Below are 24908 nucleotides of genomic sequence, written 5' to 3'. Positions count from 1 at the left end.
TGAAATCTGCCTGCGGAGGGCTGAAAGCAGCACACACAGGGACTAGAGGCAGTGAAATTACCCGGGGTGACACTAAAGAAATACATACATGAACACAAAGGGAGCCTATAACGGAGATTTCCGCCACACATAAAGGTGACACCGTCTCTCAACACAGAGAGTAAAAGCTGGAATGGACTGCCCTGTGAGGTAATGAGCCTTCTGCCACTCCAAGTGTCCCATTCTCTTCAACGCTGGGCTTGCAGGGTGCTGGGCTTAAGCACAGGCAGGGTGACACCGGTGGAAAGGGTGGAAGGTGGGAAGGGCTAATGCGTCCTTTGAGTCTTCCAAGATAGAGTCTTTCATACCTTAAAAAAAAAAACTTTTTTTTCTGAGTCATTGATTCTTTCGAACCTTTTGATTCTTTCGATTCTTGATTCTCGGTTCTAAGCGTAAGCGCAGCTGGGAAAGCTGCAACAAAGATGGGCAGGGAGCTAGTAAGAGTATTCAGATAAAAATGGGTGAGAATTTAAGGGGTAAGCCACAGGGAAGATTTCAAAGGCTGAGCGAGTGGGGACAAGTTAAGCAAACCCAGAAGAGGAAATTGGGGGGAGGGAAAGTGAGCGAAAGGAACCTCAGGGAAGAGACCGTCCAAACTCGCCCGGGACTGGAGGAAGACACGCCCAGAGGGAATCGGCTGCTTTAAGGACAGCCCCGCCCCAGGCGTGACGCGGAGCAGGCCCATCCACGATTGGCTGCGGCCGGAGGGCGGGATGGGGTTGCTAGGCGCGGAGGGGATCCGGCGAGCCCCTGCGGCCCGGAGTGCGGAGCCACGGGAGCGGAGCCGGGTTAGCGGCGCTGCTGGAAGATGGCGAGCAGCCGGGAAGCGCGGCCGCCCTGGCCGCCAGGGCGCCTTCCGCTGCTGCTGTGCCTGCTGCTGCTGCGGAGCTCGGCCCGGGCAGCGCACATCAAGAAAGCGGAGGCGACGACGACGACCACGAGCGCGGGCGCCGAGGCGGGCGAGGGTCAGTTCGACCGCTACTACCACGAAGAGGAGCTGGGCTCGGCGCTGAGGGAGGCGGCGGCCGCGGGGCCCCCGGGCCTGGCCCGCCTCTTCAGCATCGGCAGATCGGTGGAGAGCCGGCCGCTGTGGGTGCTGCGCCTCACGGCCGGCCTGGGGCCGCCGCCCCCTGACGGCGACGCGGGGCCCGACGCGGCGGGGCCGCTCCTGCCCGGCCGGCCGCAGGTGAAGCTGGTGGGCAACATGCACGGCGACGAGACCGTGTCCCGCCAGGTGCTCATCTACCTGGCCCGCGAGCTGGCGGCTGGCTACCGCCGCGGGGACCCGCGTCTTGTCCGCCTGCTCAATACCACCGACGTGTATGTGCTGCCCAGCCTCAACCCCGATGGCTTTGAGCGCGCCCGCGAGGGCGACTGCGGCCTCGGCGACAGTGGCCCTCCCGGGGCCAGCGGCCGCGACAATAGCCGCGGCCGCGACCTCAACCGCAGTTTCCCTGACCAGTTCAGCACCGGCGAGTCCCCGGCCCTGGACGACGTGCCCGAGGTGCGCGCCCTCATGGGCTGGATGCGCAGGAACAAGTGAGTGCCATGTGCCATGTCGTCTCCCGCAAATCCAATCCACGTGAGCCTCCAGAGGCAGAGGCCGGGTCTAGCACCCAGTAGGCCCTCAAACAGTGCTCGCAGGCCTTAGGGACGGGGCTTAGGAAGGTGGAAGGCTACCTACCCTCGGTATGGTGGTCGGGGCCCACACCATTCAGCCTCCGGTCCCACTAATTGTTTGAGAAGCGGTGCCTAGAGGCTCTTATTTGTTAAACGGATACAAAGAGAGCTATTTGGCTGCAGGAGAGACTCTTCTCTGACCTTCTGGTTACTATTCTCACAGGAGCATAGACGATGAGCGAACAGGAGAGACCTTAACTGTAACCTGGGTCAGTTCAGTCATGTTATAGATAAGCAGCCCAAATTGCTATTATCTACTCCTGTAGGCACTGTGCCAAGTCCTTTCCTGGGACTGGGTGATCTCACTTTATGTTGGCCACTAACCTGATGAGATCGACACCATTAATATCCCTGTTTTGCATGTTGGTAAACTGAGGTTCAGATTGATTAAATAACATGCATGGTAGGAATGTAGCTGCGACTTAGACTTAGGCAACCTGATTCTTAATCCGTGCCCTTACCAGCCGTGGGGAAACTAGCCCAGAAATGATAAATGACACTCAGGGTCTTCCTCTTGGCTATTTGACAGAAACTGGTTCTCTTCGAGTCTACCTCTGACTCAGCTAAGGAGCATATGGATGTGGCTGGAGAACCTGTTCAGATTTGGAGCCTTCATCTGTGAGCTGCTTCATTTTAGACTCTCTGAAGGATTTCTGATGCCATTTATGTGTGCCAGGGCTGAATAGCTAGCTAATTGTTACACTCAATACACACTTTAAGTGTTAAGTGTTATTAAGCACTATGTAGGATTTTAAAAATTAGAAGACCTCAATAAATCGGTTTATAGCAAGAGAAATAAATATACATGAAGTATGTTTATGTATCTGTTTAAACTTTACAGAAAACACTCCTACTAGCAAAATGTGTGTGGGCTGCAATAAAATGGATCATCTCTTTGGAAGAGGTAGAACTTGACTTGAGTCTTGAGAGATGGGTAGGATTTTCAGCAAAAAGGAGGGGGAGAGGAATAAAAAAGAGGGAACTTAACTCTATATGGAATAATGTCTGAAGCAAGCATGCCCCTCTAACCTTTTTTGAGCATCAGCTTTACCAGAATATCCTCATTTTTGTGTCTTCATAAGACTTGTGAAGCAATGATTGATCTTTTCATCTTGATTTAAAGATGATTTCTGAGTGATAGATAAAAGAACCAGCGAAGGAGTTTCTCTGTGGGACTTGGAATCATCTCTTCTATAAGATTTCAGTGTATTTGGCAGACCTAGAAAATCTGTGGGCATTATGCTAATTCTAGATTCTTCTTATCTTTCACCTTTTGCTTTACTCCTTTTGAGATCCCTTGTAAATACTTAGTTTCATATACACTTTCTGGGAAGATTTTTTTTTTCTTTCAAGATAACTGTGTCATGACCTCTGAACATTTGTGTAAGAAATATGACTTTAACATACACCTTATTGTCAGAAGCTGTGATGAGATGTGTCAGGTGCACTGTTTACATTGCTTAAATGACATGTTTAAAATGCCCTGTTACAACCCTTGCAGGGATATAAATTCTGTGGCTACATCTTTCTCTTCATTATTCTGTTGTGACCAAGAATGAAAATGAACTTTGCCTTGATGCAAGTCACCATTAGGGATACTGAAAGCTTTAAACTTTAAATCTGGAACCAAAAATTCTCTTTGGTTAACTGTTTTACCTCACCAGTATTTGATTATAAGTTATGGTTTGGGCCAGTTAGTTTAATGATAGGAGCTTCTGAAGATTTTAAAAGCTCATCTGTATCAGTTAGTGTTATACTGGAAGTCATTTTGTTCTGTGGCTATGGACTACCCTAATCATACCTAACCACTTTCAAATGTAACGGCATCAGAAGGGAAAATAGGTTACTACATAGGGTGAAAAGTATATCCTTCCACCCTCAGTCTCAAAAAATTAACTCAAAATGCATATTTAGTGATTAATCAATAACAAAGGACACTGATATCTGAGTAAAATTAAAAACACAAGCATGCACACAGTTTAAGGTTAATGCCTAAATATAGAGTCAGCTTTATGGACAGGAATTTTAAAAATCAAAAACATGAGTCTATATGGGAAAATTACGTTTTTCATTGTATTTTGTGAAATCAATCATTTTGATTATTTATGGATATACTATTTACCCAGCTATGTTAGAAATAGATTTTTTTGTTATTTTGGATATGTAAAAATTAAAACTTACTTCTTTCTGCTTAGGAAAGTGAAATTTATTTTCATTCACTTTATACTTCACCCAGTGGGTGTTTTTATACTATTGATACCTGACACAAATACTTAGGGAAATATACAAGATTTCAACTCTATCGTTAAGATAAAGACTTTATAGCTTACTCAACCCCCATAGTTTCAGCACACTACACTTATTTATTTAAATATACCTGCTTAGACTTTAATAGGAGATTAGCATATAAATGATTTTTTGGTTATGTTTGTGAAAAACATCATATTACTGAGGATGGGTGCGGACTACTTTGGGAGCTTCTGTATGTACCAACAGGTTCCTGAATCGTTAGAATTTAGCTTATCAGACACCAAATGCTCTTAATTTTTTAAATTATATGATTTTCTAGAGAATGTACTAGGTTAACTTAGAGATTGACTTCAGTATCTGTAGACTCCAGTTTATAATATTTATAATATATTTAGCAGCTACTTTAAATCTTATTCAAGGAATGGTATATGATATGGAAGTCAAGTATGAGAAACACCTTTAAGAGAATTTATTTGAATGGAAACCATCAAAATTGGATTAGTATGCAAAGCTGGTTTGACAAATACAGCAGTAATCCTATAGCCATTCTAATAGGTACCACTTTCTCTTGAAATCCTCCTTACAAAAGGGGCATTGGTACTTTTAAGACTATGTAAATAGAGTAAGGGAAATCTAATAATTTAATTTTATCACTCAAATAGATTGTAAATATTTCATTGTTCTGAGAGTGTTCAGTTAGGCCATTTTAATAATATTTCTGAGAAGTGTAAGAAATAGCAAAAAAAGTTAAAAACAGCATTTAATAGAGAATCTGGGATTTTGAAGTTTTAATTGAAAACATATAATTAAAGTAGCATGCATCTTCAGTTACCCATTTTATTTCACTAGAATACAAATGCCGGGGTGTGTGTGTGTGTTTGTTCACTGTTTTGTGTTTTGTTCCTACTGCTTAGAATTAAGCACATAGTTGATATTCAAGACAATTTGTTCCAGAATGGATTGCCTGAACTGGACCAGTCTTGTAACTTTCCCAAAAATCAGGGGTTGAGGGAGAGTACTTAAATTATTTTAGGCATGCATTTCAGAAAGTACATTACCTTAGCAGTGGGGAAGAGGGGGCTGGGTAGAGTTAGAATGTTCGAATATACACTTAATTTTTGTTTCTGTATCATTCCATCACCCAAGGGTAGCCATAGAAGTGGGGAGTAGAATGGTAAGCAGTGATTCCCAAAGCAGGATGCTAGGTAACTCCAAGGAATGAACATTTGTTGAGCAGATGCTATAAAGCAACTGTTAGGCTAGAAGGTGCTATACATGTATTATCTTATTTAATTCTCATAACAACCCTGAGAAGCAGGTAGAATTAATCTCTATTTTACAGATGAGCGAGAAACTGGGGCCCAGTGAATTTAGAGGTAGCAACCTCTCCTGGACATATTATATGGCTGGTGAGTGCAGGTCTGGGAGACCAAATGTTCTTAGCCGTGTCTGCCAGGCCTCAAAGCCTGTGCAGTTACGCTTCACCAACTGGCATACTCCTCTGGTGTCTGGAAGACTGCTACTTATATTAGTTTTTAACTAGTCTCTTTTCATAATCTATTCAAGTATTTAATCACTGTTTTTATTGGCTAAATTCTGGCTTCTGATGAACAGATTCTGTGTTACAAGTAATTTTCAATGTTTGATATTCTATGGGATAGTATTGATCATACTTAAAATACCCTGCCAAATTAGGCATTCAACAGGTTTAATTTTCCTTCAAGCATATAGAAATGAATGTTATATATAACCCATTTTAGAATTTCTGAAGGTCAGTTCATTTCAACAACATAAGCAAAAGCAAGAAAATCCAATTTGGAGTGCAAAGTGAAAAGTGTTTAATCTCTACTCATAGTAACAGTTTGAACTGTTATATGAGGGGAAAGATGTATAGATAGGACTTGAGCATGTTTCAGCATTTAGCTTTCACCATAAAAGGAGTTCTTTATATTTCTGTATCTATAAATTTGACCAAATTGTAAATGGATTCACTAAAAGGTAGAACATAAAAAGAGCATTTCTTTTATGGGAACAGCATTGTCTCCATGTCAATTTTTTTTTTTAATGACCCAATCAGAAACCTTGGGCCTAGAAAGAAAGCAACTTCTACAGTGATGCAATGGAAAACGAGTTTTTTATGTGCCTTATTGTCTTACTCTGAAAGCAGCTCAGTGTATCAGGTTCTCCCCCAAATCTTCTCAACTGTGGCTTCTCTCTTGGAAATGTGAATTTAATACATTATGAAACTGGAATGAGGCAGAACATATCCTGTCTTAAGATGGGCTCCCTATCTTAAAATGTTTGGATAATAATACAAAAAGCATGAAAGTTACTAACCTAACTCATGTGTTCAACAAATATTTATTTATATAAGCTACACTTTCTGTGGCATTAACACATTATGAAATACAAGTATTAGGTTGAACTATATGAAATTGTCATTTGTGTAGGTCAAAAGTGGTTGACTGTTGGCAAGTTCATATTGTTCAACCTAATATGTGAATTTAGAATTCCCTGTGACATCTCCTGAAACATTGATTTATACTGTTACTCAGCTACCTTTTTAATGATGGGAAAATTCTTTAAAGTTACTTGAGATTAACTTGAATTGTAAAAACTAATTGAAAATTGTTAAATTGACAATGCTTTCTTTCATATTCTTTTTTTGTTGGTCAGTTTATAACAACTGATAGAGTTGTCTTCTAGGTCTCTAAGAGATACTTGAGTTCATTTATTAAAGATCTAGAATTTTATGTATAATTGGTGTTTTCTGTGCCTTTTTTTAGTAATTTGTGATTTGGTTGTTTTCAAAGGTTTGTGCTTTCTGGAAATCTGCACGGTGGCTCGGTGGTAGCAAGCTATCCTTTTGATGATTCTCCAGAACATAAGGCCACTGGAATCTATAGCAAAACCTCAGATGATGAAGTCTTTAAATACTTGGCAAAAGCCTATGCTTCAAACCACCCCATAATGAAAACTGGTGCACCTCACTGTCCAGGAGATGAAGATGAGACATTCAAAGATGGGATCACAAATGGAGCACATTGGTATGATGTAGAAGGTATGTAAAGGACTGAACTTACTTTATTTTTGCCCTTGTTCATTTAGCTCTCTTAAGTATGCTCTGAGTGGAAAAAGGAAATTTTGAAGAATTCTAATTTTTAAGAATCATGTTTCTTTTTTTATTTTGAAATTTTCAGCCCACAATAAAATTGAAGACTACACAAACACCCATCATCCTTTGTTTAAATTCACAAACTATTCCTACCCTAAATGGTCCACCTCTCTCATTCCCCACCTCCTCCACACATTCTCTTTTGCCAAACCATCCAAAAGTAGGTTGCAGATTTCATGACATTTCACCTGTAAGTACCTTAGCATTTATTTCCCAAGTACAGAAGTATTTTTATATATAACTATATAATCATTACCAGAATCAAGAAATCCATAATAATTCAATACTACCAGCCTACATTCTATCCATAACTTAGATTTCCTCTGGTATCCCAGATGAGATCCAAGTTTTAAGCATCGCATTTGGCTCTTGTGTTTGGTTTTTTGTTTTGTTTTGTTTTTTTTAGTTTCTCCACTCTGGAACAGTTGTATCAATATTCTCTTTTCTTAATGATGGTGAAAACTTTGAAAAGTCCAGGCCATTTGTCCTATAGAACATCCTGTGTACTAGATTGAGGTCATATGTTCCAGCAAGGTGATTATATAGATTACATCACATCACCTCAGGAGGCACATAAAGTCAGGCTGTAGGTGGCCAACTTGGACAGTTTGGTTAATGTGATGACCCCCAGTTCTCTCTATTTTATATAAAGGTACACTTTTCCTCTTACATTTTAATTCTTGGGGTGCTCATGGAATACTTTTTATTTTAATGTGGTAGAAAATATATGTATACACACATACATAAACACACACATGTATATATATAAATATATATATCAAAAATGCCTTTTAACCATTTTTAAGTATAGAATTAAGTGGCACTAATTACATTCACAGTGTTGCATGACCATATCACCACTGTCTGTTTACAAAACTTCTTCATCACCCCAAACAGAAACTCTGTAACTATTAAGCAGTAACTCCACATTCCCTTTTTTCCTCAACCACTGGGAACCTCTGATGTACTTTCCATCTCTATGAACTTGCCTGTTCTACATATTTCATATAACTGGAATAATATGATACTTGTTCTTCTGCATCTGGCTTATTTCACCTTTTTCAAGGCTCTTCTATTTTGTAGCCTACATCATAACTTCTTTCTTTCTGTGGCTGAGAAATATTCCATTGTATGCACATACTACATGTCATTTATCTATTCATCTGTTGATGGGCATGGGGTTGTCTTCATGTTTTGGCTCTTGTGAATAATGTTGCTGTGGACATTGGTGTACAAGTATCTGTTTGAGCCCCTGTTTTCAGATCTTTTGGATATATACTCAGTAGTGGAATTGTTGGGTCATATGGTAATATTCTGGAACCACCAAATTGTTTACCACAGTGGCTGTACGATTTTACATTCTCACCAGCAATATACAAGGGTTCCCAATTCTCATGGCATGTTACTTTAATAAGAATTGTTAAAGTAAGCTTGAATTGTTTACCTTTTCTTTTTAAATGTCATCAAAACAGCTATTGTGCTTTTTAAACTTTTGATATCCTTCGAATAATAACTCTTTTGTTTAGGGTTTAGGCTATTTAATTAAGAGTAAGCAGAAGGAACAAGTCAGTGCATGGAAATGTCATCAGTATAAACTTCTCTCCTTAAAACCTGCCCATGCAAAATGCTATATGTCTTCCTAATTTTTTTATTGGCGGTTAGTACATTATAAAGTGTCATGACATTTCTCTTTAATGTGCCTTTATTTAAACCTTTGAATTGTTATTTGACTTTTTATGTCAAACAGTGTTCTTGCAAAGGGAGTCCTAAGTTTGAAGACTTAAATCTTTCTGGAGTTTTCTGATTTCCCTATAGTTTCTACCAATGTTTCTTGTAGGTAACAAGCATCCATAACCAAGTCAAAAATATTTAGAAGCCAAGCTTTCTGTGCATAGCAACTAGAGCGATTTGAAAAGTCACTTAATTTATAGATAAGGGGCATATTTTGATGTTTAATCCATTTCAATCTTCAGGAAATAATATTTCATAAAACCTGATTTCATTAATTAATGGTTTTGTGATATAGTCTAGTTGCTTTATTAATTTTAGATGTTATTTAGAATAGTGGGTTAAAAATAACTTACTTTTCCTTTTTGGAGAAAGTTGTTAAAGATTAGAGAGTAATTTCTAATTGACAGGTCATTAAGGAAGGTAAATCTGTTTCACTATCTAAAGAATAAGACTGCTGCCTTCAAAGATTATTTGGTTAAATCAGATACCCAATTTTTCTGATTCTCCAAACATCTGAAGAAGCTAAATTTTTTCTGCTGCCATTGATACTATTTTTATTAGTATCATCTCTTCTCCTATTCAGCTGCATAGTCAGATATACTTTATTTCCATAACCAGCTTATATCTTCTACCTCAGCAATATTGAGCAGTTTCAATAGTTTCAACAGGGCAAGTTCATTTTGTTTATCTTGTGTGGGGCTGCGGTGAGTAAGAATGTTGTGAAACCTTGTGACTAGGCGTATATTCAGACCCGGATGTCCTGGAGTAATTTTACTGACACCTTATGTGATGTGTTTAGAAATTCTAGTTCAAACAAGTATAGGCTTTTAGAGCTGAAAGTGGATGTATTGATCAAGTCCACCCCTTTTGCTTTATAGGAAATCAAGGCTGGAGAGAAGAAATAACTTGTGCAATATCATTTGTTCGTTTAACAAATATTGACTCAGCACCTGCCACATGCCATACATTGTATTAGGTGATACAGTGAAAGCAAAACAAACAATTCCTGCTCTCAAGGGTGCACAGGCAGTGTTTTAGAAGTATGAGATGTGGGGTGATCTTGTCCCCACCACCTTCACCTTCATTGCCAGGGTTGACTCAGGATATCTAGATGCCTATGTGGGTGGGCCTTCCTTCTCTCAAAGCTGCAGGATCCATCTAGGGAATGACTATCCTAATAAGACCTCTGCTAAAACCTCACTAGGAGAGCCTAAGCTGAATGTATTCATAGAGCAGGCCTTTTTCTTTTTTTTTTTTTTTTTTTTTAGCCACAGTGTGTGGATTTGTATGCCTTTTGTCTACCATTATTTTTTATTTATTCACAGTTTTGCAGGCATTTTAAAAATCATCTGATGGTTTAGTATGTTTATTCCAAAGCAAATTTAATAAAACTGAATGGTAGTTTTAGGCCAACTTTAAGAATTGCCCTCTTTCAACTTATAAAATTTTTAAATCGGCAAGTCACCCCGGACCACCTATAATTGAAATTATATGATCAAAAGTCACAGTTTTGAGTAACTTGTTTTCTTGGACCAAGCACTGTTATATTTATTTTCGTGCAGATGCAAGAACTCTAAAAGGCAGTGTATTATAGTGGCTAGGAGCAGAGCTTTAGAATCCTGCTGCCTCGGATTTGAATCACAGCTCTGCCATTGACTAGCCCTCCGTGTATGTGTGTGTGTGTGTGTGTGTGTGTGTGTGTGAAAGAGATATCTTGGACAAGTTAAATAATTTCTCTGAGCCTCAATTTCCACATATATAAAATGAAGATAAATGCTATCTACCTCATTATTATGAGACCCAAGTAAAAATGCAGATACAGCACTTAGCCTAGCACCCGGCACCATGGCCACTCATCTCTGGTAGAATTTCAGCTTCGTGAGGGCAGAGACTTGGTTTTATTCTGTTTTCTATTTCCAGCACATAGAATCATGGCTGGTATATATAAAAGGTGACCAATAAGACTTTTTAAAATTTTTGAATAAAGAATTCTCAGCCTCTGAAAAAGGAGTATATAGTTATTTAAAATCTTGGATGACCTTTAGACTAGCTAATCTTACAAAAATTTATAAAACATTCCTCCTAGTTTTTCTCACACTCTGAGAAAATAACCTTGTCTCCTGGTAGATCCTAGTTTTCAAACTTTTTTTTTTGTGACCCACAATATAAAATACCTTTAGGTTATTTAAGTACAGTTCACGTGTGTGAACATACAACTGAAACAATTTCATGACATAATACCGTGCTTTGTAATGTATTCTGGTACTGTTTTTTTCTAGTCTCTACCATTTCATTAAACAAAAAAAGCTTATCTGAACCCACTAATGTATTTCACAACCTACTAATGGATCATGACCTGTAGTTTAAAAAAACACTGTTTTTGGTCACTCTGTGGTAGAACTGACTTATTTTCAAATTCTAAGTCAGAACAAAACACCTTGTAAATTAGCATGTGATAACTAAATAGGCTTTTTATTTTGCCCTGTCTTGTTTATATGTCAGTCATTTCCAATGAGGACCAAGCTGGAAATGTTATATCTCAGATGACCTATTTTTAGATAGCCTTCCCTATCTTACGAATGAGTATTCAGATAGGAAATTGGTCAGGAATATAGTTCTCAGGCCTGTGTGTTGCTCATGTGAATCTATGCATCCTGTGGCTAGTTAGGACAGCTACCACGGGCTCTATGTCTTTTTAAACCACTACTAACTTGGAGCTGGGTCTTTCCAAACTGGTAATTTTATTTTTTCCCCCTCTGGAAGAAGACGTTGTATGGATTTATGAAACTTTCTTCTCTGTCCTTTTATACTATGGGCAGAGTTATAAAATGTGACCAGATAGCATATAATGTAACTAATTCAGTTTGCTTGCATGCGTCTGTGTGAATGTAACTCCTTTGTTCATGTGGGCAACCATTCTCTGAATAAAGTGGAAGTCAGACTAAGCAGCACTCATGTGCTCCACATATTGAGGTATATTTGGTTTGAAGTAGATTGCTGACCAAAAGGGAATAGATAGCATGGGGAAAATAATAACCAAACTGTTTTGAACAGCATAAAAGGTTAGATTTCGTCCTTAAATAAACTGAAAATCATCTTCTTGAGCATTTTCTGGGTCATTTAACTTAGGGTATTATGGATTAATCCACATGACACCATAAAATTGGAATCTACTTAAAACAAACAAGAAAAGAGTCAAATGAAGAGCAAAGAACAGAAAAAATATAGTATCTGCTATTAAGCAATAGACACATTCATAAATACAATGGGTTTTAAACATGCCTTTCAGTAATTGTTAGATCACAAAGACAAAAACAGCAATAGAGACACAGTAAATTTAAAAAACATAACTAAATCAGTCTGACCTAATGAACATGTACAGAATATTGTCCTAATCTTATTCTCCTGCAGTCTGTTTACTAACTGAAGTGTAAATGATAAGTAACTTACCATTGGTCTTATTTATGGAAGATGTATCTGGCTCAGTTAGTGCTGTGTTACTTGTTTTTAGTATTATGTATAAAATGTATATACTAGAAACAAAGTAGCAAAGCTACAAAAACTTTAAGCATTCTTGTGTCTTTTCTTGTTTCACATTTCAATAGGATCAAAATCTAAACTCATCAGCATGACACTAAAGGTCTGTGTCAAGTCTTCTTTTCTAGTACCTCCTACTTTTACCCTGCCACTAAACCCTTGTCCTTCCCCTAAAACAGCCCCTTCACATGTTGGGCCCTTCTTTGTCTAGATAGCTTTTCTCCAGTTAAGTTGTAACTTCCTCTGAATCCTCCTGTGTAGCAACTGTCACTTGTGTGCATTTAGAGCTTTTTGTTTCTACCACTGTATAATGCTTATCACTTGTGTCATTAATAGTTTGTGTCTCCTGCTAGAGTGTGAATCTTTGATAAGAAGAACAGTGTGGTGTTATCTATTTTGAAATTATCTTTGCACAAAAAGTGTTGGTAGGGAAAGAGTCCTAAAAGAAGAGAAACTAGGGAGGTTTTTACAGTCATTTGGAGTGAGGTCTTTTTTGGCAGTAAGAGCTTTATCTAGAAGGATGCTGTTAAGAATGAGAAAGGAGTATGAGATATAAAAGAAATTGTGCAGGAATTGTAGGATTGACTTTCAGTTTAATAATACAACAGAGTGTCAAGGAGCTGAAGGACCTAAAGATATAACTGTGAGGTTTGGAGCCTGGATAACTAAGAATGATAATGGAAATGGAAAAATGGGAAGTGGGAAAACTAATGAGAGGAGTGTGTTTGTGAATGTATGTGTATGTATGTATGTGTTCTCTCTACATGGGAGAGGAGTGAAAATTTGAGACAGTACTTGATGTACTAGATGAAGTACACAGTGGGCATTTGGGGACTAGGCTCTGGAACTTGGGGAAGAGGTAAAGATGATGAAGAGATTTAGGAGTTATAAGACATAAGGAAAGCATATGGCAGTGTACATGGTTTTGAAAAGTGAATTGATATTTTTCCTGGCATAATTTAATTGCTTGGAGCTAGAAATTCAACTAGAACACACACACACACACACACACACACACACACACCTGCCCCCAACACCCCCCCCACAGATTGGAACTAGAACACACACACACACACACCCCTGCCCCCAACACCCCCCCACACACACAGATTGGAACTAGAACACACACACACACACACACACACACACACACCTGCCCCCAACCCACCCCCCCACACACAGATGGGTGCTTTTTACCTCCAAAGTAAATGTACTTCTGGCATTTTGTACTGGGATGTTTTCTTTAAGAAATGCTGAGATAGTAATTAATTAATGCTCTTTAATTCTCAGATATTCTCAGTCTGTTCATGTTTTGAGAATACTATTGATAATCAAATGCATTCATAAGTGCTTTTGGTCTTACCAGAGCTTGTGTTTTAAGGAGCTAGTTGGATCCCTTTCTTCCTTCCTTTCTCTCTCTTAATCTGAGTGCTGCCTAACTTAAAAGCACAAACGTAAAACAATACTCAAACGGAATATTGGCATCTACTTGAGTCACGAGTTTGATTTAGTAAAGTAAAATAGAGTCTAATATACAATCTGACCTTTAGGAGCAGTGCAGTTGTGTATTTTGTAATGTGAGACTTACTTAAAGGTTGAGAATCAAACCTTAGGATTTGGCCCCTAACTCTACAGATCTTATGTCTAAAAATTTAATGTTCTTTTTTTCCTTTCTTGTATTTAACTCAGGTGGTAGAGAATGGGAAAGTATTTTTTTAAAACAAGGAAAATGCAGTTCAAAGAGTTGTGTGAGAGATAATGTTGACCAAGTTAGACAAGACTGAAAACAGACACAGGACTGTGTAATGTAGTTAACTTTGTAGAATCATATCATTAGCAAATATATATTCAGTGGGAGTGGTGAAGGAAATACATTTGCGTAAGATAAGTTGTTCAGAATATAAAGACCAAGTTCAGTGAGAATTTAGTCTAAGTGAACTTGAATTTAAAGACTAGGGATGTGGGTAATTTTTTTCAAGGGAAACCTCCTTTTTCCATTTTTTGATTGAGATGTTCTGCTTAAAACTTTTAGGCTTTTAAAAAAATATCTCAAGGAGTGAAAAATTATCACTTAATGTCACTTATTACCTATAAATAAAGAGAACTTCTCACTAATCCTTTGGAATAGTTTTATTAAAGAAATAATAGTAAGCTCCAAATTTAAATTTAGAGTGGAAATTGGCTATCTTTACTCCTACACTCTAAAATGCTTTTCCTTTTGCAAAAAAATAACATTTTTTTCCTGTAAAAGATGTATAGGGTTCTCTAGAATTATGTATATAAATGTTCTACCACTGTGTTGTACACTTGAAACTCATGTAATGTAATACTGTGTGTCAACTACCCTTCAATAAAAAATAATTATTAAAAAAAAAAAAAAAAAAAAAAAGATGTATAGGGTTCTTATGTAATAGTTTGATACTTTATAGTTGGCCTACTGAGGCAAGTTTAAAAAAAACTTGCTGTGTTTAAGTCTTAACACTGAAGAATTTTGATTATATTTTTTTCTATTGACTATCTGCTTGAGAAATGAGTGAATTGTTAGTTCCCCATCTTTGAATGAAGGGTTGAATTTAAGTATACCGTAGCCCCCAAAAACTATATCTCTCTGTAGTGAAAACAGTAATAGGGACTGGTTCCATAGTAAAGATGAATTAGGTATCTTAAAGCATATGAAAATTAGTTGTGAGACAAATAGATTGAAGGAGTTTAATAGATATGAGTAGATCCTTCGATCAGATTTATTCACCTGTAGCAATTAGTACTGATCACTATTTATTATGGTGTTGGATTCTTGATGTTACACTTTTTAGTCTTGTTCTTTGATACTGGTAAAGGAATGAAAACATTATAGATTTCATAGTACATTGCATTCCTTTTTTTCTGAACATAAAAAATTGTGGATTAATAGGTAGGTTTAAAAGCAAAATTTATACCTTTTTTCTTCTTTGTCAATTCCCCTTGTGAATAGAGGAAATTGTCTAAACCAGTGGTTTTTAAACTGAGATATGTATGGAGAGGAGGAAGAGACTAATTTAATTTGGATAACTTTAAGGAAATATCCAGATCTTCCTTACCTACTCCTTCCCTAAGTTGGTCTGCCCCCAGAAAGATGCTAGCTGTGGAGGTTCAATCACATGCCCTCTTCTCTCACTTGACTGAAGATAGTTGTGCTTTTCTGTCCATCTGTATCATCCTACGGTATGTTGACTCAGAGTTTTTAAAACTTCCAGGGCACCCAAACAAAAAGAACAGTTTGGTGATTACTTGAATGGTATTATAAAAGCATGACTCCAAACTTCTTATTAAAAGATTTCTTCTCAGTGATTATCAAATGTTTATTGTTTATCAAAATTTATAATACAACTATGCTGTCCTGATAAATTGTATACCAGTAGTTATTGTAACAATTCAATCCAGAAGACAAAAGTGTAATACTTAAGGCATCCAGCTCATTGGAAATTAAGAAAATCTTAAATACACATATATACATATTATGGATGACATAGGATGATCAATGAAAGACTTTCATCCATACAAGTATATCACAAGTATAACAATCTGTGGAGGAAGTAGAATGGGAATAAAAGTTCAAGGAGAAAAAGGGAAGATGTAAATTCCTAGATCTCTATAGTATTTTCATTTGGATTCACTAAATAATGTTAAGGTTTTATTTTAAAATATTAAAATTTATATTATGGAGGAAATATTGTTTGCAACTATTTAAAGTTAAGATGAAAACTTTTAGATACAAACTTAAAAATGTGTCAAGTGTGACATATTTTTCAGAATTATTTTAGTATGAATAAAAACATTTAAAGGTCATTGTTTAGCCTCCTGAAAGACTAGTAGTTAATAGAGGCTTGCTTATTTATGATTGTTAATAAGTAGGATAAATAACTGACTTATACTATTAGTAAAGTGCTTTATTGCTTTGAGGTATGCTTGTTACACTGCCAAAATTAAAATATTCCTTGACTGAGTATTGTTCTGAATTTGACATTTCATCATTTACTCTATGTTAAGCCACATACATCAGCTTTAAAAGAAAGCACACCAATGTATTAACCAATCTGGAAGTAGCTGCAGCTGTCAGTGACGTCGGGCCTACCTACATATGAATGGCTGTTCTCTGTTACAGTGAGCTTCACCTTTGTACAAGTAGGTTTTCTGTTGAGGAAAACATCAACACAACACATCTGAGCCAGCTATTTAGTTAAAATTACTTATTATACAGTCTTTGACATTTAGTTTGGGAAAAATAAATGTTAAGTTTAACACAGATGGCAAATAATGTTTATTTGTGGCATCCTACAAGAAAAGTTCTTAAATTATTCATAACTCAGTTAATATTCCCATTTGTTTCCAGTTTTTTTAGATAATTTTTAAAAAGTAATTTCTAAACTAAAACTTGAAGTTGATGAATATAAAGACTTTTTCATATTCTAAATTTAGGATAGCTTTATCTTTTTTTCCTTGCAAAAAAAAAAACAACAAACCATTAGCCTGCCACTCTTTTCACATTGATGGACTCCCATGAGTTTCAAAGGAGATAGATTGTGGTAGATATCACACCTCACAAATTGCCTTCTGGGAATGGCTCGTTATCATAGACTCAGAGGAAATGTGCTTTATTTTTATGAGGTTTCATTGAGAGAAGGATATTTTGTAGATGGTTTCCTGTTATTGATTTCTGTGTAATTCCGTAACGTGGAAGAAAATACTTTATGTGATTTCAGTTCTTTTACATGTGTTGTTTGTTTTATGAGCCAGGATATGGTCTGTCTTGATGAATGTTCCATGTATACTTGAAAAGAATGTATATTCTGCTGTAGTTGGATGAGATGTACGATAAATGTCATTTAGATCTAGTTAGTTGATGACATTGAATTCTGTTGTCTTGCTGAATTGACCCTTTTATCATTATGTAATATCCTTCTTTGCCTCTGGCACTGTTCCTTGCTCTGCGGTCTACTCTGTTTGTTATTAAAATAGCCACTCTATCTTTCCTTTGATTTGTGTTTGCATGGTTTATGTATCTTTTTCTGTTTTTTTACTTTTAACTATACCATTATATTTAAACTGAGTTTCTTAGAGACAGCATATAGTTGGGTCTTATTTGACAATTTCTGTCTTTTAGTTGGTACATTTATACCATTTACATTAAGTATAATTATTGATATGTTTGGATTTTGGTCTACTTTAAAATTTTTCCATTTGTGCCTCTGTTTTTTATTCCACTGCTTCCTCTTTCCTGCCTTCTATTGGATTGTTTGAATGTTTACCGTTTCATTTTGTTTATTGAGTTTTTGACTCTATCTCTTTGTGGAGTTTGTTTTGGTAGTTTCCCTAAGAATTATAATTTATATACTAAACTTTTCATAGTTCTACCTAGGATTGGTATTTTACCACTTCGAGAAGAATGTACAAGTCTTACCACCCTGCCCTTTTTCTTCTCCCCTTTATGTTGAGGTTGTCATGAGTACTATATGTATTTACATTGAAAACCCCACCAGACAGTGTTATGACTTTTGGTTTCAACTGTTGTACATAGTTTAAAGAACTTAAGAGGAGAAAAAATACTATATTATATTTACCCAGATTTTTACCATCTCTGCTTTTTTTTTTAATTCCTGAAGTTCCAAGTTTCTTTCTGGTATCATTTCTCTTCTGCCTGAATAATTCTTTAGCATTTCTTTAAAGCAGGTTTGCTCGTGATGGACTCTTTTAGTTTTCCTTCACTGAGAATGTCTATTTTTGAAAATAGTATATTTTCACTGGATGTGAAACTGGGTTCTGTGTTGGCTTTTCTTTTTTAACATTTTGTACCATTGTCTTCTGTCTTCTGTGGCTTCGATAAGAAATTCAGTTGTTTGAATTGTTACTCCCCTATATAAATGTATCATTTTTCTCTTACTACTTTCAAGAGTTTTTTTTTCCTTTGCCTTTGGTTTTGAGCAGTGTGAAGTACCTAGACATGAACTTCTTTGAGTTTACCGTGTTTGGGTTTTGCTAAGCTTCTTGAAATCTAAGTTTGTTTCTTCTGCCAAATTTAGGAAGTGTTCAACCATTATTTCTTCAACATGTTTTTTAGCATTGCATCCTTTTCCTCTTCTGAGATTCCAGTGACAAGAATGTTAGACCTTTTGGTACTGTTCTTTTCCTAAAAAAAAAATGTTTTTCTCTGTTGTTCAGATTAGGTCATTTCTTTTTATATGTCTCCACATTAACTCACTCTTTCCCTTTGTCATTTCTTTTTACTGTTGGTTATTGTATTTTTCAGTTCTAAAATTTCCATTTTGTTCTTTTTTATGTATTCTGTTTCTTTCTTTCATTTTATCTCAAGAATGTTTAGTTATACTTCCTTAGAGTGTTTAGCATTGCATCCTTTTCCTCTTCTGAGATTCCAGTGACAAGAATGTTAGACCTTTTGGTACTGTTCTTTTCCTAAAAAAAAAATGTTTTTCTCTGTTGTTCAGATTAGGTATTAATAACTGCTTTAGGTTAGTTTGATAATTCCAATATCTGGGGCATCTTGGAGTTGGAATCTGTGGAATATTTTTTCCTTGCAAGTGGTTGACATTTTCCTGGTTCTTTGCATGTCAAATAATTTTTTATTATATCCTTGACATTTTGGATCTCATGAGATCCGAGTCTTGTTTAAATCCTATTTTAAAAAATGGTAAACTTTTTGTTTGTTCTAGCAGTGAATGACCCAGTTAGTTCAGTTGCAAGTTTTGACTCACCTTTTGCGAGCTGGGGTTCTGATGTCAGTTCAGTTTTCAAAGACTTTGCAGTTCTCCTCAGCTTTGTCCTGTGTCTGCATCACACAGGGGCTGGTCTGGGACCTGTGTGGTCTGTTTTGTAGTTCAGTTCTCAGTGCTTGTGGTATTAGGTCAGACCCACCCATGTGCAGTTCAGGGTTGAGCCCAGGAGTTCATAAACAACTTTATGGGATTCCTTTCTCAAGGTCCCTCCTTTCTACAATCTCACCAGCAGTCCCTGGCTTCCAAGGTCTCCCAATATAGATGATAAATAAAGATATGAAAGGATGTACAACATCATTAGTTAGTGAAATACACATTAAAACCATGAGGTATCATTACACACCTACTAGAACAGTTAAAATAAAAAATCTGACCAGATGCTTAAGCAGATTGTCAGGTGAAGATGCAGAACAACTAAAACATTCATACATTGCTGGTAAGAGCGTGAAATGGTACACTCACTTTGGAAAACAGTTTGACAGTTTCTAATAAAATTCAACTTGCACTTACTGTGTGACCCAGCTGTGCCACTCCTAGATATTTACCCAAAAGACATGAAAATATATGTCCACACTAAGATCTATGCATAGCTTTATTCATAACCACTAAAAACTGAAAGCAATTCAACTACCCATCACGGCGTGAATGGATAAACAAATTATGTACATTCATACAGTGAAATACATGTTAATAAAAAGGAAAATTTATATATCCAACAATATCAATGAATCTCAAAGGCGTTATGCTAAGTGAAAGAAGCCTGATACAAAAGGCTATACTGTATATAACATATACAGTATATAATGTATGATTTCATTTCTATGACATCCTGGAGAAGGCAAAAATACAGGAAAAGAAATTGGATTGGTGGTTGCCCAGGGCCAGCCTGGGAGCTGGGGGAAGAAAACCTTTTGGGATAATGCAAATGTTCTGTACACTAAAAGGGATGGACTTCACAGTAAATAAATTACACTTCAATAAACCTGACTTTTAAAAAAGTTAAAAGCAGCATGTTGATTAGAGAGATTGTCAAAATTATTTTGAATCAGTTCATACTTGTGTAAAGGGGAACTGAGGAACTCTGTATGCTTCAAAGAAGAATAAAATATAAAGTATCATGCAAAAAAGATTTATCTTGTATATGCTGTTTTGTAACCTTTTTATTATATGGCAAATATGACAGTAAATGTGTGTCTGCAACATTTTAAGTGGTTGCGTAGCAGCCCATTTTATGTCATAATTTACTAAACTGATCTACCATTTTCAGACAGATAGGTTGTTTCCAGCTTTATTCTCCTTCAATTTGAACACTATAACCCCCATCCTTGTAGCTACTGTCTTAGAATAAACTCCTGGAATGGGAATTTCTGTGTTAAGGTCGTATCTATTTTAAAGATTTTATAACCATATTACTAAATTGTTACCCAAGAATGTTCTGTGCTCCTTTATTTTTATCTGTTTTCTTTTCCTTAGTCTTTTTTTTTTTTTTTTAACAATTTTTAAGGCTGTTTTTGATCAACAGGTATTTTACAATTTTTAGGTAGTTAAATCTATCATTCTTTTCCTTTTATAGTTTCATACTACTTTGCTATCCTACTTTCTTCATCCTGAGAGTATAAAAATCTTTATATCAGCTTTTGTTTTGTTTATGGTATCATTTTTATGTCAAGTTCCATATGCATTTAAGAGTTTATTTTGTATGGTATGAGGTAAAATTCACCTGTATTTTTTGTCACATTTAATTAACCAGGTGTCCATGTAACAGTCACTAATTCATTCTTCATTGGTTTTAAATGTCTTTAATAATATTCCAAATTCTTTGTTTCTGTTACTGTGTTTTCTATATTGTTCCATGGCCTGTTTTTTTTTTGACGTCTTAATTGCACTGCTTTAGTGAGTATGGTTTTATAATGCATTTTGTATCTGGCAATTCCGGTCCCTGTTATTATTATTTTTTAATGTTTTATTGGATATTCTCATGAATTTACTTTTCCAATTTCTAAATCATTTTTCCAACTCCAATAAGAATCTATTTTTCTGCATGATATTTGTAAATTAATTTCAGGGAAATTGGGTGCCTTTATAAGCCTCCCATTTAGAGGCATGGAATCTACATTCCTCAGTAAAATGTTATAATTTTGATTTATATTATGCATTTTAGTATATTTAATAATGTTGTAGGTTTTGTGGCTGGGATCTTTTTTCTGTTATATTTTCTTACTATTGCTGAAATATAGGAAAGGCATTGATTTTTGTATTGTTTTTATGTATTCATCCTTTTATATCCAGTGTCATTTTCACGGCTTTCTGTTAAGTAGGGTCTTATCAAAGGAAAATTTGGGGAGTGTGTAAAGATTTAATTAATACTCTGTATCTGCACCAGATTCCACACAATGAAATTAATTTTAATTTTATCAAGATGTGTACAGTTAGATACACTATTCACTGTGATATTCCTCAAATCTGTAGGACCTACAAAAAAAGTTTTGTCTCCATGAATCCTTTAGTTTTGGATTGTTCATGAGTTATATGTTTAAAAAAATCACTATTTATAGTGTGTGATTAGTGGGGTTAGAGGCCACTGAATGTAGTTTTTTTCTCTTGGAATTAAGTCTTACTTTTAAAAGGCTCCTGCCCTTCCTGCCTACCCCATACTCTGAGAATATATTTGTATGTGTTACTGATTGGAGCTGACTAGTTACAGTCCTATTAAAGTTACATCTAAAAAGCTAATTAGATAATGTTCTGAATATTACTGTAAACTTGATCTTCTTGTTGCTGTTAGCTACTATTTGTTAAGTTGCTACTTAATTACTAAGACAATTAAGGGACAGGGAAAAGAATGCTGAGACTGAAGCCTGCTGATTACCATGTTGTAAAGCAGTCTACTTCTCTGCCTTCCGGCATAATTCAAGTAAAAGTTGGCCATGTTTGCAATTTAACACAGCTATTAAGTTTTACATATGTAAAAACCTTGTTCATATTTGCATTGTTCTGAAATTATTTTGTGATCTGTGTTCTGCTTCCTCACCAAGACTCTAAATTCTGACTGGTAGTATGTTTATTATTTCAAAATCTCTGTAATCTTAGTGTAATGTCTTACACACAATGACAGCTGTACTGTGACCAACATAGTACAAATTGGAAAAAATTAATATCATTTAAAATGAATATCACATGTATGTCTGATGCTGGGGTTCTTGTTTGAGGAGTTGAAGAATGAACTTAGTTAGCAAACAGTCAAGGTAGGAAAGCCAGGGAAACTTTTATTGAGAGATACAGCGAGAGGAGAGACAGAGCTCCTGGCATGAGCCAGGAGGGCACAAGAGAGCCTGTGGTGGTGTGTTGTCTAGGGGATTTATAGGCTGTTGAGAGACAAAGAGCTGGGGATGCAGATCCACCAGATGGTCTCTAAATGTTTATCTTTTGAAGAGACACTAGGTTTCTTATCAGTTTTCTGGACTATTTTTTAGAGTTAACATAAGAAACTTACTGCTTTGATCCTTTTTCAGAGTAGCAGTTTCTTGGTTTGGGAGTATATCAGTCAAGGCTGCTTGTTTTGCTTTCAAGGTGAACTGAGTTATTGACTTGATTAGGGCTGGAGGAGGAAAAGCAGCATCTGGGTAAAGTTAAAGATGAACTTGGCTTTTTAGCAGGTTAAAGTAAATTTTACATAGCCTCATTTAATTGATACAAACAAGACATAGGCTATGCTGAGGTATTTTTTTATCTGGGGGATGTTCAAACATTCCAGGCCAGGTTATTCCTGGCTTTTTAGTTTTAACTAATCTTCACTGAAGAATGCTTATATTTTTAGTTTGATATTTTACTTTAGAGAATTAATGTGACTTTGTCTTTGCTTAATTGTTTAATATGAAGTTTTTGTAGGGGTCTTTTTCCAGAGGCCTTCACCCTACTCTGACTACACCCATGGTCCCTGTCTCATGTCCACATGGGAACATACAAATGACAATTATGAAATATGATCATCAATAATGACTAAAGGAGACTAATGTTACTTAATAACTAATATGACTTGGTAGGGATATGAAAATCAGCATCTCACCAGTTTCCTGCCAGACCCAAAGTTGAGTATCAAGATGCTGGAAGATAAGAGAAAACCAAAAGATGAATACCTTGCCTTTTAGAATAAAAAGGTTAAGGCCAAGATACTGGGCTTTTAGAATAAAAAGGCTAAGGCCAAGATACTGAGCTGTGGTGGTTATAAACCTGCATATATTCTGGGAAGACAAAGTCTGTTTGACATCTCCACATGTACATTAATTGGGCATCTCAAACTTAATACAAAACAGAAGTTTTAGTTTCCCACTGGTCCAACCTACTTACTTTCATTCCTTCAACAAATATTTATGAAGGACTGTTCTAATGCTTGGAATATCCATCAGTGGGTATAGCAAATATCTCTGCCCTCATGTTGCTTATAACCTAGCAGGAAGAAACAAGCAGTAAATAACAAAGATAATAAATAAATTGTTAAGTGCTGTAGAAAAAAAACAAAGGAAAGGGTGAGAAGAATTGTGAGTGCTGGTGGAATGGGCTTGAGGATAGTGGTGGGGAGAAGTAAGCAGCAGCTTTAAGCGGGCAGGTCAGAGTGAGCCTCATTGTCAAGTTGAAATTAGAACAAAGAGCTGGAGGTGAGGGGATTAGTCAAGTAGGGATATCTGGGGGAAGACCACACCAGGCAAAGGAAACAGCTAGAGTCAAGACCCAAACTGAGGAGGTACCTAGTGTATCCAGTGAACAGCAGGGAGGTCCATGTACCTGATGCAGGGCCAGTGGAGGGAGAGCGTGAAAGGAGGTTAAAGAGGGAAAAGGAGAGGTGAGAAGAAGTCATGTAGGGCCTTAGGCCACTGTAAAGACTCTGGCTTTTAATCTGAGTGAAATAGGGAGCCATTGTACAGAAGAATAACATCTGATTTACATCTTAACAGAATTACTCTGGCATCTCTGTTGAAAGATACAGAAGGGCAAGAGCAGGTACAGGGAGACCTGTTAAGAGTGACTGTGGAAATACAGGCAAAGGCTGGTGGCTGTATCTGTGCAGTAGCAGTAGAGTTGAGAATAAATTTTTGGGTTCTGAATATATTTTGAAGTTAGAGCTAGCATGATTTCCTGATAGTATAGATGTGGAATGTGACTCTGGGGCTTTTGGCCTCAGCAGCTGCAAGGATGGAAGTGCCATTAAGCATAATGGGACAGACTGTGGAAGGAGCAAGTTTGGGGAAGATAAGGATATGTTAAGTTCATAATATCTAAGAAGAGATTGAGTAAGCAATTGCGTGTGTAAGTCTCCAGGAATGAGAAAGAGCTCTAGGCTGGAGATAGAAATTTGAGAGTTGTCAGTCTGTAGATAATATTTAAACCTTAACCCAGGGGCAGTCAGAAACACCAAGGGAATGGGTAAGAGAAGAGGACCAAAGACACAGGCTTCAGTGTGTCATATCTGTTTGACTGGTTCTCCTTCATCATCTCAGTTTAATGGCACTATGTCCCTAGTTTCTCAAGCCAAAAATCTGTAAGTTATCCTTGATTCATTTCAAACAATGCCTTTCTACATCCAAATCTTTTCATTTCATATCCACCACCACCAACCTAGTCCAAGCCATCATTCTCTTCTAATTCATCTCCTGGCTTCCCTTTTTGACCTGCTACAGTCATTTTACACCCAGCAGTCAGAAAGACCTTTTAAAAAGACAATTTAGATAATG

The 24908-nt window shown here is 36.8% G+C and overlaps 1 protein-coding gene across 1 annotated transcript in view; it reads left to right on the top strand.

The window, feature by feature from the left end:
* The first annotated feature begins 762 nt into the window (after positions 1-762).
* CPD (carboxypeptidase D) overlaps positions 763-24908 on the top strand; it is a 63998-nt gene continuing 39852 nt past the window's right edge. Inside the window, exons 1-2 of the mRNA XM_036906251.2 lie at positions 763-1578; positions 6783-7030. Coding sequence (XP_036762146.2) covers positions 848-1578; positions 6783-7030 — 979 coding nt within the window. The 5' untranslated portion in view covers positions 763-847. The remainder of the gene's footprint in view (positions 1579-6782; positions 7031-24908) is intronic.

The sequence above is a fragment of the Manis pentadactyla genome, chromosome 4 (assembly GCF_030020395.1).
Source record: "Manis pentadactyla isolate mManPen7 chromosome 4, mManPen7.hap1, whole genome shotgun sequence".
Taxonomy (NCBI): Eukaryota; Metazoa; Chordata; class Mammalia; order Pholidota; family Manidae; genus Manis; species Manis pentadactyla.
This window is presented reverse-complemented; position numbering and strand designations above follow the sequence as displayed.